Raw genomic sequence first — 18,148 nt, forward strand, 5'->3', positions numbered from 1 at the left:
TGGCTGAGTCCCTTCACTGTTCACCTAAAACTGTAACATTGTTAATCAGCTAGACCCCAATACAAAATTTTAAAAAAAAAATTTAGAGAAACAAGAAAAGATGGTGCCTCTTTACTCACATTTCTGCACAACACAACCGAAGACAAACAAATTGATCCCCTTCACCTGAAGCAAACAGCCACCTACAGTAGGAATAACACAGATCCTCCTGCTTTTTGCTACTGTCAGCTGATTTCTATCACACGTACTTTATAAGGGCTCACATCATCCCACCAGCCGAATTTTTGTTTTTAGTCAAGTGTAGTTGATTTACAATGTTGTGTTAGCCTCTGTTGTATAGCAAAGTGATTCAGTTATACATATATATATACACATTATTTTTCATATTCTTTTCCACCATGGTTTATCGCAGGATATTGAATATAGTTCCCTGAGATGTACAACAGGACCTTGTTGTTTATCCATCCTATAAATAACTTTGTCTCTGCTAATCCCGAGCTCCCACTCCTTTCCTACCCCTGCCTTGGCAACCACAAGTCTGTTGTCTGTGTCTGTGAGTCTGTTTCTGGTTTGTACATAGGCTCATTTGTATCGTATTTTAGATTCCACATATACGTGATACCATATGATGTCTGTCTTTCTCTTTCTGACTTACTTTGCTTAGTATGATCATTTCTAGATGATACCTATGTTGTTGCAAATGTCATTATTTCATTCTTTTTATGGCTTAGTAAATTCCATTGTTATATGTATATAATATATAACATGTATATATAGAATTATATATATATATATACACACATACCACATCTTTATCCAGTCATCTGTTGATGGACATTTAGGTTGTTTCTGTGTCTTGACTATTGTGAATAATGTCACCAGTTGAAATTTTAAAATTAGAATGAATAGTGCATAAAGTGTTTCACTACCTAAATATTAGATATTCAAACTTTGAATTCACCAACAAGAAGTTGCTTACTTAAGAGTAATTCCTTTTGCAGAAGAAACATGAAAGAGGATAACAATTACAGAAAAATGGGGGAGATTCTGCAGTCTATTTTTCAGAATATCGACTATGCCTGCATTGCTGGAAATGCATTAGTAAGAGGCTTAATTTCTATATACACTTTTTAATTAATAGAGGATGAGTTTTCGCCTCCATCCTCCAGTATATAAATGTTGAATAAATATTTAAAGAGCATGAGTTTGAAGAGGCGCCAGATGATGAGCCTGCCTGAAGTGCCCACGTCTTAGGCCAGCTCTGTTTTTGGAAGTTTGGGTTACCCGCCCAGGGTTGGGCCGCCGTCCACTGGCAGCTGCGGTGCCCACCAGCTCCCAAGACTGTTTGGACAGAGAATAACAAGAAACCTACAGAAAGGCAAGAATATAAATGTCTTGATAACTTTAACCAGACTGGCGTCTTTCAAAGGCTCCATGTTGTTTAATAAGCTTAGCTCTGAATCTGGCATGGAAATTCCTACTTCACTCTGGCTTGCCTCAGAAAGACTCAGCTCCAGTTGCTAATAAAAATTTTAAGGCAAGAGGCAGGTTTCTCACCAACCTTGAAGAGTTCCATCCTCTTCCAAATAGTTGAGTATATGCTGGAATTTCAAGTCCCCCAGAAAAGTTAAATTCTCTATTATTTACAATATATCCTCAAGGTAGAAATCATTGTCACTTTCTCAATGAGCCTGAAGGAGAGGCCAGTGCTAGCTAACAAACCTGCTGCCAGACCATCTCACATGGGGTTTTCAGAGCTCCCAGAGTATGTCACATGGGTTTAGTGGCAATGGGAGAGGGGGAGTGTCATGGAGAAGAAGAGGAAAGGCAGAAAGGGAAGAAATCATTCAAGGAAAGACGAGAGGTCTTGAGAAACCCTCAAGCCAGTGGGCATCCTGAGCATTCAGACCATATCTCTTCTGTTGCTGCTGAAAGTAAGGTTAGAACCATGACCGGCCTGGGCTGTAATCATTCAAATGGGATTGGAGTCCAATTTCTGTTTTGTACTGGTGCTGTGACTTAGGACTTATATTCTGTCTGCCTCAATTTCCTTGTCTGAAAAGTGGGGATAACAATAGTATCTCATGGGCTAATGAAAGGATTAAGTTGTAAAGCATTTCTATGCTTAGTCATATGGCCAGTATGCTCAGTGGTCGGGTGCTCATGGTCAGTATTCAAAAAATGTTACCTGTCATCATCATCACCATCATTATCTTTCTCATCATCACCATCACCACCATCTTCACCATCACCACCAACCATCATCACCATCTTCATCTTCATCACTGTCCCCATCATCATCCAATCACTGTCAGCACCATCAGCACCAGCATTATTACAACCATCATCACACCATCAAAACCACTTTCATCATCACCATCATGATAAGGTTTTCCCAGTAAAGTCAACGATGATTCCTGATCATCATGGATGGTCTGCACCTGTGAGCACAAATCTCTAAGTCTAGAGTATAAGAACTCCCCCAACTAACCTTAACTTGTTTCTGTAGCCTCGTCTGTCTCTGCTAGCTCACTTATAATCTGCACTCCAGCCATAGTGTAGTTTTCCGCACAAACCATGTTAATTTATGAATTCATGTTTTTATTCATACTGTTCTGTTGCCTAGTCAACTCTGTCCTGATTTCTTTAATTGGCTAATACCTGTTCATCTTCTCAGACATGATATAAGCATTAGCTCCTCCAGATGGTCTTACTACACCCTCCCCCTCACTCCCTGAAACCTAGGTCCCGTGTCTTTCCTTAAAGTTCACAGAAAATCCAGTGAAGAGCTCTCTGTTTACCTGTAATACCAAATGCTCTGCTTACATGTTCAGCAGACATGATGGTGTACCATTTTCCTGATCAAAGAATTGGAAAGTTGGACCCAAACTGAATTTATAATGCTTACAATTGGCAGGTTCTGTGTGGCTGGTTGAGTGCTTTACACTTGTTTAATTCAATCATTTATCTAGGAATTATTTATTGAGCAATACTAGGGATACATCAAAGGATGAGTTAGGCAAAGGCCCCTGTCTATGTGGAGTTTACATTCTAAGGAAGGAGACATACAATAAAATAAGCATCATGATAAGAATTATTTGGTATGCTAGAAGGTAATCCTGGTAATGGAAAAAAGGGGAAATGGAACAGGGTCAGAAACAGGAGGAGGAGAAGTGCAGGAGAAGGAGGCTCCACGAAGGTGAGGTTTGAGCAAAGGCTGAAAGAAGTGAGGCACAAAGCCAGGTAGATGGCTGGGGAGAAAGTGGAACTGGCATAGAGAATAACCAGTGCAAAAGCCCTGAGGCAGAGCTTGCGAGGCTCACTCACACAGCAGCCAGGAGACCTGGGTGCAGGCGGCAGAATCCGCAAGGCAGAGAGTAGGGGCAGCAAGGCATCCACAGTCCGTACTCAGCATCAAGAGATGCTACCCAACAGTCCAGACTCGCAGCTTCTCTCTTGGGAGACCAGAAGCTCTGGCCTTGCTAAGCACATATTTTCATGCAACACTGGTTAGGGCTGCCCACTTCAGATGGGCATCCACTGTTCAGGGAGCCACAGAGCCTGCCTCATCCCCTGTGGGTAGTCGAGGCCCTGGCACCAAGGAGCAGCTTCTGACAGGCATACCCAAACCTGCTGCCACCACCCTCTGTTCCCATCCTGCCTTGACCGTCCTCCTTCCCTCAGCCCTGATCTCTGTTCTGTTCTGTGTAAGTCCAGTGAAGACTCCTGCAGGGCAATACCCTCAAAGGGAAGGAAGCCCACGACAATGGAAGGGAGTTTTCATTCTTATTTCTACAAAAGAGACTCTCCCTTTAGAAAGAATGAATGGGCTTCCTGGAGTGTTTGCACACACTTCGGTAGAGGATTGCCAGGGGCCCAGGAACACACTTGCCTCCTATTTCTGTCACACTTGTCTCCTATCCTGACTGCAGGGTTTTGATGGGGGTGGGGCGGGGAGGGGGTGGGGTTGGTAACTACTTCTTCAGAAATGAACTCATTAACAAAACCCCAAACTCTGCCTTGATCACATTATCTCACACCTGTTAAGACAGCTACTATCAAAAAAAAAAAAAAAACAAATAAAAACAGAAAATAACAAGTGTTGGTGAAGATATGGAGAAACTATTGGAAGGAATGTAAAATGGTGCAGCCCCTATGGAGAGCGGTATGGCAGGTCCCCAGAAAATGAAACACAGAATTACCATGTGATCTGGTGATTCCACTTCTGGGTATCTACCTCCAAAGAACTGCAAGAAGGAACTCAGACATTTGTATATCAATGTTCATAGCAAAGTTATTGACTACAGATGAAAGATGGAAGCAACCCAAATGTCCAGTGACAGATGAATGATTAAAGAGAATGTGGCATATCCTTACAGTAGAATATTACTCAGCCTTGAAAAGGTGAGGCATTCTTACCCTTGCTGCAGCATGTATGAACTGTGGAGACAGTATGCTGAGTGAAATAAGACAGTCACAAAGGGACAAATACTGTAGGATTCCCCTTATATGAGGTCTCTAGTAGAGGTGTCACATTCATAGACACAGAAAATAGAAAGGTGATCACCAGGGGCTGGGAAGAGAGGGAATGGGGAATTAGTGTTTAGTGGAGACAGTTTCAGTTTGGAAAGATGAAAAGGATCTGGAGGTGATGGTGGTACAGCTGTGTGATACTTCATGCCATGAAGCTGTACACTTAAACATGGGTAAAATGGTAAATCTTGTGTTGTGTGTATTTAACACAATAAAAAAATGAAGTTTTTAAAAGTCAAAAAATATGGGGAGATGTATAATATATGTATATATGTACTTGTGTGCTAAATCACTTCAGTCGTGTCCGACTCTGCAACCCTGTGGACGGTAGCCTGCCCAGCTCCTCTGTCCATGGGATTCTCCAGGCAAGAATCCTGGAGTGGGTTGCCATGCTCTTCTCCAGGGGATTATATATATATATGCGCACATTTATATAATATAGATATCTCTTTCTAGTGTATATCTATATCTTTATATCTGTGCATGTGTGGTCAATCGTGTATGACTTTTTGCAACCCCATGAACTGTCACTCACCAGGTTTCTCTGCCCATGGAATTTTCCAGGCAAGAATCCTGGAGTGGGTTGCTATTTCCTTCTCCAATCTTTAAATCTGTATATCTATCTATCTATCTATCTCTGTCTATATATGTATAAAGAGAGAGAGGTGCCGTGGTGTGGTGATGAGAGGCATGTAGTAGGGAGATAGTTCCCTGGGCTTAAATCCTGCCACTGCCACCCACTAGCTGGCTGACCTGAACCAGGTTAATGAACTTGGTCCGCACTGCGAGGAGGCTGGATTAAACCAGCACCCCGTCCTGCAGCCATGATTGTGAGGGTCAGTGGAGCATGTGTGTGCCTGCGCCCATCAGGGAGCCCCTGTAAGGCCCACGCACACATCAGCCCAGCTACAGAAACCTGTCCCCAGAACATGCCTTTAGTGGATATTATGGGGAGATGGCAATTACCAGCCCCACTTCCTTGAGAAACTGACAACCAAGTGAAGTAAATGAGGTCCTCAGGGACTCAGGAACCATTCTCGGAGTGGACCCCGTACGAGAGCCGTTGGGGTTGGGAAGAAAGAGGCGAGAGAAAAAGGAAGAGAAGGCAGATCTCACTCCCACAGCTCTGAGACAGTGACCCCCAGCATGCTGACCTCCGAGAACACCGTCAGCCGTGGGCTTTATCTGGTCGTCGTGAGAGGCATCAAGTAACACAATGACAAGGTTTATGCTGGTGAGCAGGAATATAAACATATACTCAACCTCCTTTAGCGTTTGAGTCCCTGTGACAGAATCCTTTTCAGTTGGCGGTGGTTCCAGCGACCTTCCGATGCCGACTACAGAAGGACTCGGGGTGGGGTGAGGAGAACGTTCCAGAGCGATGTTGCTGTCGGCCTTTGAGAACAATGCTCTGGCTGGGAGTGCGCTCACCTGGGTCGGGCTGCTGGCGCGCTCCCATGGGCATCTCCTGAGCAGCAGCCAGTGCTGAGGCTGGACTGGCCCTCCTGGTTCTATCACGATGGCAGGACACACCCCAGAAACAGCAACTAGGGAACTTTGAAAGGAAAAAGTTTCTTACTCCCAGATCCTGGGGGGTACATCCAGGGCCACACGGTGAGGTCATGGGTGGCCAGGGTGGGGAGAGAGAGAGGGGAATAGAGCTGGGGTCCTGCCTTTGTTGAGGGAAAGTGTAGGCTGTCTAGGGTTTCTCTGGTTCACTCTTTATTGGCAAATTTAAAACCTAAGAGCAGGAATTTAGGGTGCAGGTAGGGAAAATCGGAGTCAGTCCACTGGTCACTTATTTGGGTCACTCAGGATTTCTGAGAGGGGAACTTCCTGGGTGAGGCAGCCTGTCTCCTCATCTAGTTGTGTAGCTGGCTATGTGTTTATTGAGACAGGTGCCTTTGGAATGGATGGCATGGAGATCAAAAGCCTAATGTCAGGCACTTACGTTACAACAAGAAAAGCTCGTTGCCAGACACTTAGCTACTGTCCCCACTCGACTTTAGGGAGACAGTTGTTTCGGAGAGTGGTCTACCTTGATTACTTTTTTTTTCTATACAATATTTTGTTTATTTTTTTTAGCTATTTAAAAAACTGAAGTATAATTAACTTACAATGTTATGTTACTTTGGGGTATACAGCAAAGTGATTCAGTTATGTGTGTATACATCCACACACGTTTTTTGGATTCTTTTCCATTATAGGTTATTAAAAGATGTGGAATATAGTTCCTTATGTATATAGTAGGCCCTTTTGTTTATTTGTAGTATATATATATGCTAATCCCAAACTCCTCCAAAAATGCATTTATTTATTTAGAATAGTTTTAGGTTTACAGAAAAAAATGAGCAGGAAGTACAGATAGATCACATACATCCCTCCTCTCCCCCTTGCACAGTTTCCCTTACGAACATTCTGCATTTGGTGGTGCAGCTTGGTTTCAATATTGCGTTTAGTTCCTTTCAGTCTTCCTTAACCCACTTCCCTTTTACTTTAACTTGGGGGTCTCCTGAAAGCTGACCTTAAGACAATGTTTAGAACTCAGTGGTCACTTGTGAAGGAAGGAAGTGTTGCTAGGGGTGTAGGAAGTGAGATGGGGGAAGGAGAGATTGCTGCTAAAAGGTGAGCAATGGAGCTTATGACAGTACAGGCTCCTGAAGCTTGATTCAGCTGTGGGAACCCAGGAGGATGAAGTGGAGGGATCCTCTCAAGGAGTGAGGGAGCAGGGATTGATGCCCCAACTTCCACTGATCGGGTCTTCAAGCAGACTGAGGCAAATTCTGACTACTGAAAGGCAGTGTGTGTGTGTGTGTGTGTGTGTGTGTGCACGCACAGGCACGCAAAGTCACTTCAGTCGTGTCTAACTCTTTGCGATCCCATGGACTCTAACCCACCAGGCTCCTCTGCCCATGGGATTCTCCAGGCAAGAATAATAGAGTGGGTTTCCACGCCCTTCTCCAGGGGATCTTTCGGACCCAGGGATTGAACCCACATCTCTTCTGTCTCCTGCATTGTCTGGCAGGGTCGTTACCACTTGTGCCACCCGGAAGCCCACAGAAAGGCAGCAGAGTTCCCTAAAGCCTGATGAACATGGTAGGACCAGGGGGCACCCCTACCCATCTGCCGTGTTCCTCTTCCCTGCAGCGAGCTCCCCAAGCTTAGATCCTCTTGTCAGAATCCAAGGCTGACTGAGATTGTGTCTCTCTCTAATCACCAGGCCAGTGAGCTGTTCAGCAGAATGATATCTACAATGGTAGCAGAGCCTGAGAGTGGGTGTGTGAGTCGGTCCTGCCATAGCATCATGGGGCCACCAGGCACCAAACTTTTCAAGGGTTAGAATGGTTTTTAAAGAAAAAACTTTTTTCCAAGTTTAATCGTATATGACCACTTGAAACCATGAAAAAGAGACGGAAAAAAGGAAGACCTTTTTGTTGTTGTTTATTCTGATCATATTCCCTGGGAGATTTAGAACGATTTCTACCAAAGCCAGATTTCAACAGTCTTCTCTAGAAACTGCTTCTCCAGCACCACCTTCGCTGAAATTAAAGACAGAGAAACATGAGTACAGATAATGCAGTAAAAGGAAATGGCCTGTGAAAACCGCTGACTGTAGACGCCACATAAAACAGCGGGGCTAATGTCATGCTGGTGGGATACATTTGCCCTCAACGACTCTGAAGTCCTTATGTGTATCAACATTTCATCTACAGCCATAAAGCCCCAGGCCATGATGACTTCCTGTTACCTTAGATATTTTGCAGTTTAACTATTTTTACCAGGGTGCTCTAGTTTATCAGTCCCAATCAACTTTTTAAATTGCCTGATTAAATACAATTTATCTTTCAAAATCCTAGTTCATTAGCCACTTTCTCTGTTAAGCCTTCTTTGACCTCCTTCACCCACACGCAGCAGAATGAATCTTTAATGCCTTGTATCTGTTAGGGAGGCACATGACTGCAAGTACAGAAATCCCAACTAATGGGGACTGGGGCAAATAGGAGATTCATTTCATCGCCTACTAAGAAGTACAGAGGCAGGTGGTTTCTGGCATTAGATCAGCTGGTGAATAGCATTCTTTAGGGCTCTGGTACCCTTAGCATGTTGGTATATATTGTCATGTTTATTGTCTCATGGTCACATAATGGCTGCTAGCATTCTAGACATCACATCTGAGTTCAAGGCAAGAAAAAAGGGTGATTTTACTTGAATCTGTCCGTTATCCCATTGCCCAAAATTGTGTGAGTGGTCATGGCTAGTTCCAGGGAGGCTAGAAAAGCTGACTATATTGTCATTCAGGACAACAGGAAAGTTTAAACTTCTTGGAAGTTACTTCTTACTATTATTGTTTTCACTATGGCTCCTTTCATCACGTTGGCTGTAGCTGTTAAGCTGTTGCCACAATAGTGCTGCATAACAAATGGCCTGAAAACCTCAACAGCATACAACAATAAACATTTATTTAGCTTGTGGGTGTTTGGGGTTTAGCAGAACTGGGTTGAACTTGATCAGTCTCAGCTGAGACAGCAGGGATGACTGGGATATGTCTTGGCTTTTTTTCTTTTCCATTTGCTCCTCTCCAGCAGCCACAAAAGCTAACTAGAGAGCATGGTGGGGTCCGTGCTGAAGGCTAGCGAGCTAAGGATAGTCTCTCAAGGTCACACGGCTTGGAAGTGTCAAGTCCAGGACTGGGTGCGAGGTCCTTGACCCCATCCTGGGCTCCCTCCAAGGCTGCGGGCTGCCTCTTCCAGCAGTCGCTGTGCCAGGCATGCTCCTTGGCCACTTCCCTGGACGGCTTCAGAAGGCGACACCAGCTACTATTTGAGCGCTCCCGTCTTGGAACCTATTCACTCCAGGCAAACCTGGCCCTCATTCTGGGCAAACCTGGAACAGGATAGTGAGGAACATGTGAAGGACATAGCTGCCTCCCTTCTCCCGATACCTAAACCTGAAACATGACCCATGGTCCCTGGCAGCGCGTGGGTCGGTGTCTGAGTAGAGATATCCTGATGCATTCCAGGGAAGAAAAGCCCTCGTGGTCTGATCCTGGAGCTGCAGCTCACATAGACGACCCCCTCCCCCAGACATCTTCACTCATCGTCTTTAGAGCATGACCCGTATTCACCTGCCTTGGTTCCTGTAGCTGAGCCGCAGTTTCCACTGGCCTAGGCTCCCCGTGGGCAGTCCCAGGGTATTGGGCTGGCTCAGCCCTTTTTGAGACTTCTAATCTGTCTTGTATTTAGTGGTGCACCTTGTAAATATAATAACATTAAAGACCATTATCCAACAACTCCCCATCTGGAAGCTTATCCTAGAAATGCAAAAGGATATATGCTTAAAGATTTTTTTTCCCCAACACTGTTTATGGTCCATTCATTTATAGAGGAAAAGAGGGATTCACTCCAAATACAGAGGTAGCAAGGGTTTACTCATGTTCATGCTGATCATGTTTATTCTTGTGTATAAATGCTATATTTATGGGAACACTCAATTAAAATAAACCTTTTCAAATATAAATAAATAAGGACATCAGTGGCTCTGACGGGCAGCCGCCAAAAGTGGCTGACTAGGACTCTGAAACTGTCCCCCGCTCTGTGTGGCTGGCGAAGGCAGTCATTAGTAAGTGAGCTGAAACAGGAAGCAGAGATGGGGCAGAAATCAAAAGCGACCTCTGCGTGGGGTGACAATGGCCCTGTGGGCAGGCTTGGAGAGGATCCTTGGAAAAGTTAAGATGTCCTCTGTGGTGTCTGGGAGATGGGTCAATAACCCCCCGCCTCCCATGTGAGTTAGGAGAACTGAGACCGCCAGCACATGCCTTAATTCCTGGCCCGACAAAGAAGGGCAAATATTATTAACGGTGGTGGTATTGTTATCATCGTAAATAATGATATTATATTATCCTTTGGAAATATAGGAATGGTCAAATTAATCCCCAAATGCCTCGTTCTCTAAAGTATTTGGACCAGTGTATTGATAGAATCATCCATGTCACCACTTTCAGTAGGTCCTTTGAATCTTCAAGTTTGACTTTGTACATTTGTTTTGTTCCTTTATACTGTTGTTTTATTTATTATTATTAATGGTAGACCTTTGAGAGCAGTTTTCGGTTCACAGCATAATTGAACAGAAGGTACAGAGTTCGTTCATCCCCCTGCCCCCCAACACACACAGCACCCCATCAATATCTAGTTCTGTTTTGTTTATTTTCCCAGTGGGAATTTGACTTCTAGTGGGTAACATAGCAAAGAGTTGGAAGAGAGTTTCTTGTAAGCAAAGTGGCAGGAGGTGCTCTGAGCTGGAAAGAAGACCATGGCCTGGCAGGCCCCTAGGTGTCCAGAGGAGCCTTGTCACAGAGTATCTGTGGGTGGGTGTCCTACCTCACGCTGCCTCTGGCATGAGACTAACTTGGTTTTCAGTAGGCTTCACCCTTGCAAGCACAGAGAGCCTGGCAAATCTGCTCATTTCTGGTCGTAATCCAAGTGTTGGCACTGCTGTGCATTAGATGAAGCTTCTTACCTCGAGGAAGATCAGTACATAATATTGGAACATGGTCTTGGAGAGAGAGTTTATGGACTTGTAAGAGGCACTGGGGCTTTTAGCCTGTTGTACATAAAATAGATCAAGAAAAACAAAGCAGAATATGGGGGACGGGGAGGGCCTTTTGCTTAGATTGACATTAACCCAGAGGCCCTAAGTACATGGAGGGCTGAGGCAAGGTGATCTGGAGGGAATGTGTTCTGGGCAGTGGGAACAGCAAGTACAAAGGCCCTGGGGCAGCATCCGTGGCACACTTGGGGATCTAGGAGGTGGACAAGGTGAGCGTGTGATAGGTGACAGGCATTGCAAAGACTTGGTGTATAGTATAAGCTGCTGAATTAATGAAGACAGGATGTTCTTGAAGCAGAGGGTGGCCTGACCCTCACCCCAGGGGCTCTGCCCTGACTCTGACTTTAACCCCTTCTCTCCTCTCTTCCAGGCCATGTACATGTTCTACGCGCTGGCCATTGTGTGTGATGACTTCTTCGTCCCCTCCTTGGAAAAGATCTGCGAGGTACATGTTTGAGCACTGGAACTGTTCCAGCCTCCTCCACTGAGGTCCTGAGGAGCCCTGCGTGCTGCTGGGTGGGAAGGCCAGGCACCAGCGTGCTTCAGAGCCGTGGGCAGTGGTAGCCCAGAAACTCGCTGGTCTGCTTAGAGTTTCGGTGTGCCCACCCACGCTGTGCTGGGTAGTGCTTAGTCGCTCAGTAGTGTCCAGCTCTTTGAGACCCCATGATTGTTGCCCGCCAGGCTCCTCTGTCCATGGGGATTCTCCAGGCAAGAATACTGGAGTGGGTAGCCCTTCCCTTTTCCAGGGGATCTTCCCAACCCAGGGATCAAACCCAGATATCCCGCATTGCGGGCAGATTCTTTACCATTTGAGCCACCAGGGAAGCCCAAAAATACCAGAGTGGGTAGCCTATCCCTTTTCCAGGGGATCTTCCCGACCCAGGGATCAAACTGGGATCTCCTGCATTGCAGGCGGATTCTTTATTAACTGAGCTACCAGAGGAGCCCATGCCGATCCATAGCTGGGCTTGAACCCTTCCGGCCAGCTCTCCCTGCACCATTTGGCATAACTCAAAATGCAGTTTGTGTTCTGTTCCCACTTTCTTTTTCTTTTAAGTCTCACTCTTCCTTCCTCCTTCCTCCACCTTCCTCCCTTCCCTTTCATTCTGCCGCCATAACCCTCCCTCATGATTCGTGGGGTCCTCGAAGAGTGAGAAGTCTTCAGCCACACCTCCACCATCCTTCCTCTCTGTGCATGTGCAGAAATACTGCCAGCAGGGCCCCAAAAAGCAAGACAATGAAAGAACTGGTTGCAGAGACCAGGAAAGGGTCTCTTCGAAGTCAGCCCTGGGGACACCAGGGCCGATTACATCCCTTTCATCTGACAATATTTAGCATATCCAGAACTCTTTCAATTCTCTTGCTTCTTTCATTTCTTTTTCTGATTTGAAATGTAATTTTATCTGGAAGCTTTCTGTTTTATTTTTAATTCAGAATCCCATTTTCAGAAAGTCTCTCTCCCAGATGCACCTCCTATCTGTCCAGAACTCCTGTTCCTTCATGTTGCCCTCAGTCTGGACTGTCCCTCCGGCCATGTCTGAGTCACTGGGTCTTGAGGGACAGTGGGGAACAGAAGTTACATTTCCAATAAGTTCCCAGGTGATATGCTGATCTGGAAGCCACACTTGAGAACTACTAGCTTACGCAGTTTCTTCCACCTCCCGAAGTCAGTTTTGTGTACTTGAAAGAGAATCATCCCACAGCAACCCTAGAGAGACCCCGGGAGTGGGTTCCTCTGTACAGTGGAGGTGGGAGAAGGGAAGTGAGAGAGCTGGTTTCTGAGATGGATGGCTAGCCAGTGTGGAGGCCTTTTGTCCAAAGCAATTTAACCTGAGAACAGGGTCACCTGGTGGAGAAGAGGAAGAGGCACCAAAGTACCAGTAATCAGGGTCATCTGTGGTCTCTAAAATCCACCAGGAGCAGTTTACTCCTCATACAAAGCCAACCACTCTCTAATCACACATTGTTTAGTAGCCAAGTTAAGACCTGGCGCTGGAAATGTACATGCAATTGTCAGGATGTGTTCTCCTCCACTGGGGACACACATGGCACCTGTGAGCACAGCCTTTGGGGAGGAATCAAGGTGAAATGTGGTGTGATCCTGGGCCTGGGGCTCAGAGCAGCTCCAGAGTGAGACCCGGGGACAGGTGAAGTGCTGGAGCTGGAGGTGCAGAGAAGAGGGGAGCAGAAGAACAGAGGGGAACAGAACAGAGGGGAACAGAATTGACTCACCTTGATATCAGGGAAGGGCTTGTGCAGGGGCAGGACAGGAGCAGCAGTCTCAGTGGCCGTGTCTTAGAAGGACAGATATGTAAGCTGAGAGTCCAAGCAGGAGAACTGAGCTGGGAGACCCAGGGACAAGACTCAGCGTGTGGGGAGCCCTGAGGATGCCCGGCCCAGACATAGGAGTTTCTCAGGAGGAAGCTGGAAAGCTTTTGACGACTGTTCTAATAGATGAAAAGGGTCCCAAGGCAGGACGTGCCCCCCAGCTGGTGATGCCAGGACCCAGTGAGATGCAACCAGAGCTGACATGAATGAGGGGTGAAAGAGGAGGGGAGGTCCAGGAGGAAGAAGCAATGTGATGAATGAAGCAGAGAGAGGAACAGGACCTGCGTGAGCCTGGGGGTGGACTCCATAGCTAACGCCCCAGCGGGAGCCCAAGCTGGAGCGGACACAGCAGAGTGAGGCTCACAGCTTCTGGCGAGCCTGGGCAAACCAGCCATGGACCCTGAGCACTGCTGGGGTACCTGCCCAGGGAGATGGGATGATGCCCGGCCACCCTCACAGCCACACCTTTCACCTTCAGACAGCTGCACCTCCATCTTAGGGTCTTCTCAGAACCACCTGGAAAGTTAACTGTTCAGTCAAGATCCAGGAAACCCAGGTTTCCAGGTCAAAATGTTCAGCAGGGTCCGCAGCAACTTCAGATGGGTCAGTGGAGCCAGGGGCTGTCACCGAGGCCGTGCTGCCCCTCAATGGCTGAGCGGGGAAGTGCAGCTGTGGTGCTACTGGAAGAGGGACCAGGGTCCCTTAAGCTGGGATGCCCAAGGGAGCCGCCTATTTACTGACAGCCGGCAGCTTCCTTTCTGGGCCAGGAGTGAATACAGAAAGGCTCCCCACACCACCTCCCCATACCACCCAACCTCAGTTCACATGTCGTCTTGCAAATCACCTTTTGGGTCAGCAAGCAAGGTAACCTGGAGAGCTTGTTGTGTGGACCATCTTGGTGGGCTCACCATCTCTTTCTACTCATTCTCACTGACCCCCATTCCCTCTACCCCAGGCTCCAAGGCTGCATTGAGGGTGGGTGATCCTCCCCAGCCCCAAACTCCCAGACTCAGGGCTCAAAAACTGGTTACCATGAGCCTAATTTAGCCCAAGAACATCAGCAAGATAATGAAAAAAAAGTCAAAATCTTTTACATAAAAATGTGGATTTGGGCATCTCTATAAATAGGAATATATGGCAACATAGAGGGAACTGAGATTTTAAAAAGGAGGTGAAGGCCCACCCTGCCTTGCAAGACCACTCCCGTCCCCCCATTATCTCTGCAGCCCCCGGGGCATCTGGCTTGGGATCCCTAGATCTTGTCAGAGCCTTTACTTGGAGGGAACATGTAGCTGCCTCCCTGATACTGCCCAGAGAGGAGGTGTGGGCCAGCTGGGGAGAAGGGGAAGCTGAGGAGGGACTGAGCTGGGACCTGGGGAGTCACAGTCACCGCTGTTCCAGGAGAAACCCGGCTCACCTACACTTGTGCTCCCCTGCAGCGCCTGCACCTCAGCGAGGATGTGGCGGGAGCCACATTCATGGCGGCGGGCAGTTCGGCCCCGGAGCTGTTCACGTCGGTCATAGGTAGGTGCCACCCCGAGGAACATCTCAGCTCTGTCCTCCCTGAAGAACGAGGGCTCTGGAAACCGGAGCCCTGAGACCCTGAGGGGCAGAGCACCAGCCTCCCCCACCCGCTGGAGTGGCTGTTTTCATCTTATTAAAGGGGTGTTTTTGCTTTGCATGAATGGGTCCCAGACCTAGTTCCAATGGTCCTGTGGACAGAGGCTCCAATAGAGATTGGAAAATTCTCTCCAACCCTCGGCTGTTTCCTGTAGATCCTGAGAACAGTCTGACTAACACTTAAAAAAACTCCCCCACATATACATGAAATCTAGAAAAACGACACTGCTGAAGATATCTGCAGGGCAGAAATAGAGATGCAAATGTCAAGAACAGAGGTGTGTCCACGGGGTGGTGGGAGGAGGGGAGGCTGGGATGAATTGAGACAGTAGCATTGACATGTCTACATATTTGACCGTGTAAAACAGACAGCTAGTGGGAAGCTGCAGTATAGCAGAGGGAGCTGGGTTTGATACTCTGTGATGAACTAGCGGGCTGGGATGGGGGCAGGGTGGGAGACTCAAGAGGGAGGGGATATATGTATACATATGGCTGACTCACTTGGTAGTACAGCAGAAACCAACGCAGCATTGTAAAGCAACTGTGCTCCGATAGAAAATGAATACATACATAAAAATCCCCCCCACCGCCCTGCACCCCCTTTGGAGGCAGCCCACCGCAGCAGCCAGCTAACCTCAGGCTGTGTTTCAGGAGTCTTCATCACCAAGGGCGACGTGGGCGTGGGGACCATCGTGGGCTCCGCTGTGTTCAACATTCTGTGCATCATCGGCGTCTGTGGGCTCTTCGCGGGGCAGGTGAGACTCGCAAAATGTGGCATGGTGGCCTTGTGGAGGTAAGGCAGTGGCCTGTCTCCCCTGAGCACACCCAAGGGCCAGTCGTCTTGGGTCGGGTGGCATGAGGTCTCATGCCCCGAGAAGCTGGCCCAGCCAGGACTGGAAACCCTGGCAGTGTGATTTGGCCTCTGGGCCGATGGATCATGGAGTTCAAGAGCCACGTGAGTAGGTAACCAGCCTGCAGATCTGAGGGTGTCACCCTCATTTTGCTGTGTTACTGATCTGAACTGGAATGATGTAAACCATCCTTAGGAGTGGAAATGGAGTTAATGGGGTGGAGGGAGAGGAGATGACAGATTGTTTTTCTTCACTTGTCACAGTTTGGGGAGCATTCTCTCTCTTTCTATAAGGATCAAACATTTGACTTCTGTGTCCATTTGAGCTCACTTTGGGGGTCATGAGAGGCTTTGCATGCCTGCATTTTATCCATAGAGACTATTCCACTGCCAGAAGGTGTCATGGGGCCCGTGTGCATCTGGTGTCTGTCTTGGAAAATCTGGAGAAGATATTGATGTCACCACCATGTGAGGCTGCTGGGCATCCACAGCCTTGCAGTGGCAGCTGGGGGTTTGTAGCCAACCCCCCTCCCGGCTGGCTCTGATGCCCTAGTTTCTTTCATAGAAAGATTATTCAGAAACACAGTTCTGAGCTCTCTGCCCAAACAGCCAGGACTCCATATCTTCTAGGAAAAGCGACTGCCAGTAGCCTGTGAGTGTCTCCTACTTGCAGTACCGAGGAACCCGGGGACCCCACCAGCCCCCTCACTATGGGGGAAGGAAGCAGGTTCTGCTGGAAATGGCTGGTTGGTTTGCAGGGCTAAGGAAGTTTCTACAAACCTTCTCCCACATCTTTTGCCAGACCCCGGCCGGGGGCACCCAGCACCACCGACTCTCATGAGGACCCCAGAGTGACAAAGGCCGGCTCTCCCTGGCACCACTGCCCCCCTTACTGCCTGCTTTTCATTCCCATCATCTTCGTGCTGAGTGGTTTGTTTGGGTCACCTGGTTGGTTGGTTGCTTCTGGGGTATAGGCAGAGGGACACCTTGATCCCATCAGGGGTCGGCTCCAGAGCCCACAGCTGGATGCTTACCCCCAGAAGGGGCTGCTGGACAGCTGGGTCCATATGTGGTGATCAAGTTACACCTGACTTGCTAGACTGAATGTTTTCTTTCTTTATCCTTTCAGTCCGTTATCTCATCTTAGATTTTATGGACCCGCGACATGGCATTTTTTAGATCTCTTGTAAATGTAGTTAGTACCCCCAAAAAGTGAGTGTCCATCTTTACCTTTGGGGCCGTTTGTACTTCCCTGGCCCCCACCTATGCTGGCTGCCCTCTCATTGCCTCCCAGAGATGAATAGTCACAGAGCCCGTGGCTGTCAGCACTCTCTTAATTAGCATCGTCACCGTTAGCAGTAGGAGTGTTAGCTCGGCCGGTATTAGTGTTGTCACCAGTTCATTAGTCATTTGTACCTGAAGCTTGATGCAAAGTCAAGCCCAAAGGGGGAGAAATAATGTAAAGAAATGAAACACATGGCTGAAAAGTGCCGAGTAAATGCCACACAACTAATTACATAGGAGGTGGGCTGAATGCACTTGTGTTTCATAATTTATTAGCAATGCGGTTAATCACTGGCTTGGTTAGAACACCTGCTGAAAAGACAAATTGCTTCCTGAACTTTAGCAAGTGCTGGGATCAGTCACTTCGCCCCCCCTGGAAGGGCCTTGCCAAACTCCTCTCACATGATCGGGGGAGAAGCACCAACCGCGATGGTGTTAGAGGAGCCGGGTGTTGATTCTGGGGCTGACCTCCCTCCTGACTCTCCTTGTCCTGTGCCCACTTGGAGAGTTCCAAGGCTACCCAGCTCTCTTTTTCAGACCTTCGTAGAATCCCGGAAGTCTTTGCAGAGGGAGAAGAAATGATGTTTTGGAAAGAACATGAGCCCGGGGATCAGATACGCCTAGATGTGAATCCTGGCTCTGCCATTTGCTGGCCATGGAGCCTTGGAGAAGTTATGTCACCTCTCTAGCCTTCAGTGTTCTCATTCTGTAGAATGGGTACAAGGACATCTACCTCTTAGCATCACTGTAAGGATGAAACAGAGCTTGTTCAGCAGTGCTTGGTCCACGTGGTACACACTAGTACCATCAGGCACCATTATCAGCTCTGAGAAGAAAAAGGTTCCCTGGGGTCACTGTCTCCAGATTCCACCCTCAGTCACTGCAATAATTTGACCTACCTCTTGCCAGAACTTATTAACAATACAG

The 18,148-nt window shown here is 47.5% G+C and overlaps 1 protein-coding gene across 1 annotated transcript in view; it reads left to right on the forward strand.

The window, feature by feature from the left end:
- SLC24A3 (solute carrier family 24 member 3) overlaps positions 1-18,148 on the forward strand; it is a 425,626-nt gene that overhangs the window by 312,006 nt on the left and 95,472 nt on the right. The window contains exons 4-6 of the mRNA XM_069547821.1: positions 11,510-11,584; positions 14,907-14,991; positions 15,739-15,842. Of these exons, the coding sequence (XP_069403922.1) occupies positions 11,510-11,584; positions 14,907-14,991; positions 15,739-15,842 (264 nt within the window). The remainder of the gene's footprint in view (positions 1-11,509; positions 11,585-14,906; positions 14,992-15,738; positions 15,843-18,148) is intronic.

This window comes from Ovis canadensis, chromosome 13, assembly GCF_042477335.2.
Source record: "Ovis canadensis isolate MfBH-ARS-UI-01 breed Bighorn chromosome 13, ARS-UI_OviCan_v2, whole genome shotgun sequence".
Taxonomy (NCBI): domain Eukaryota; kingdom Metazoa; phylum Chordata; class Mammalia; order Artiodactyla; family Bovidae; genus Ovis; species Ovis canadensis.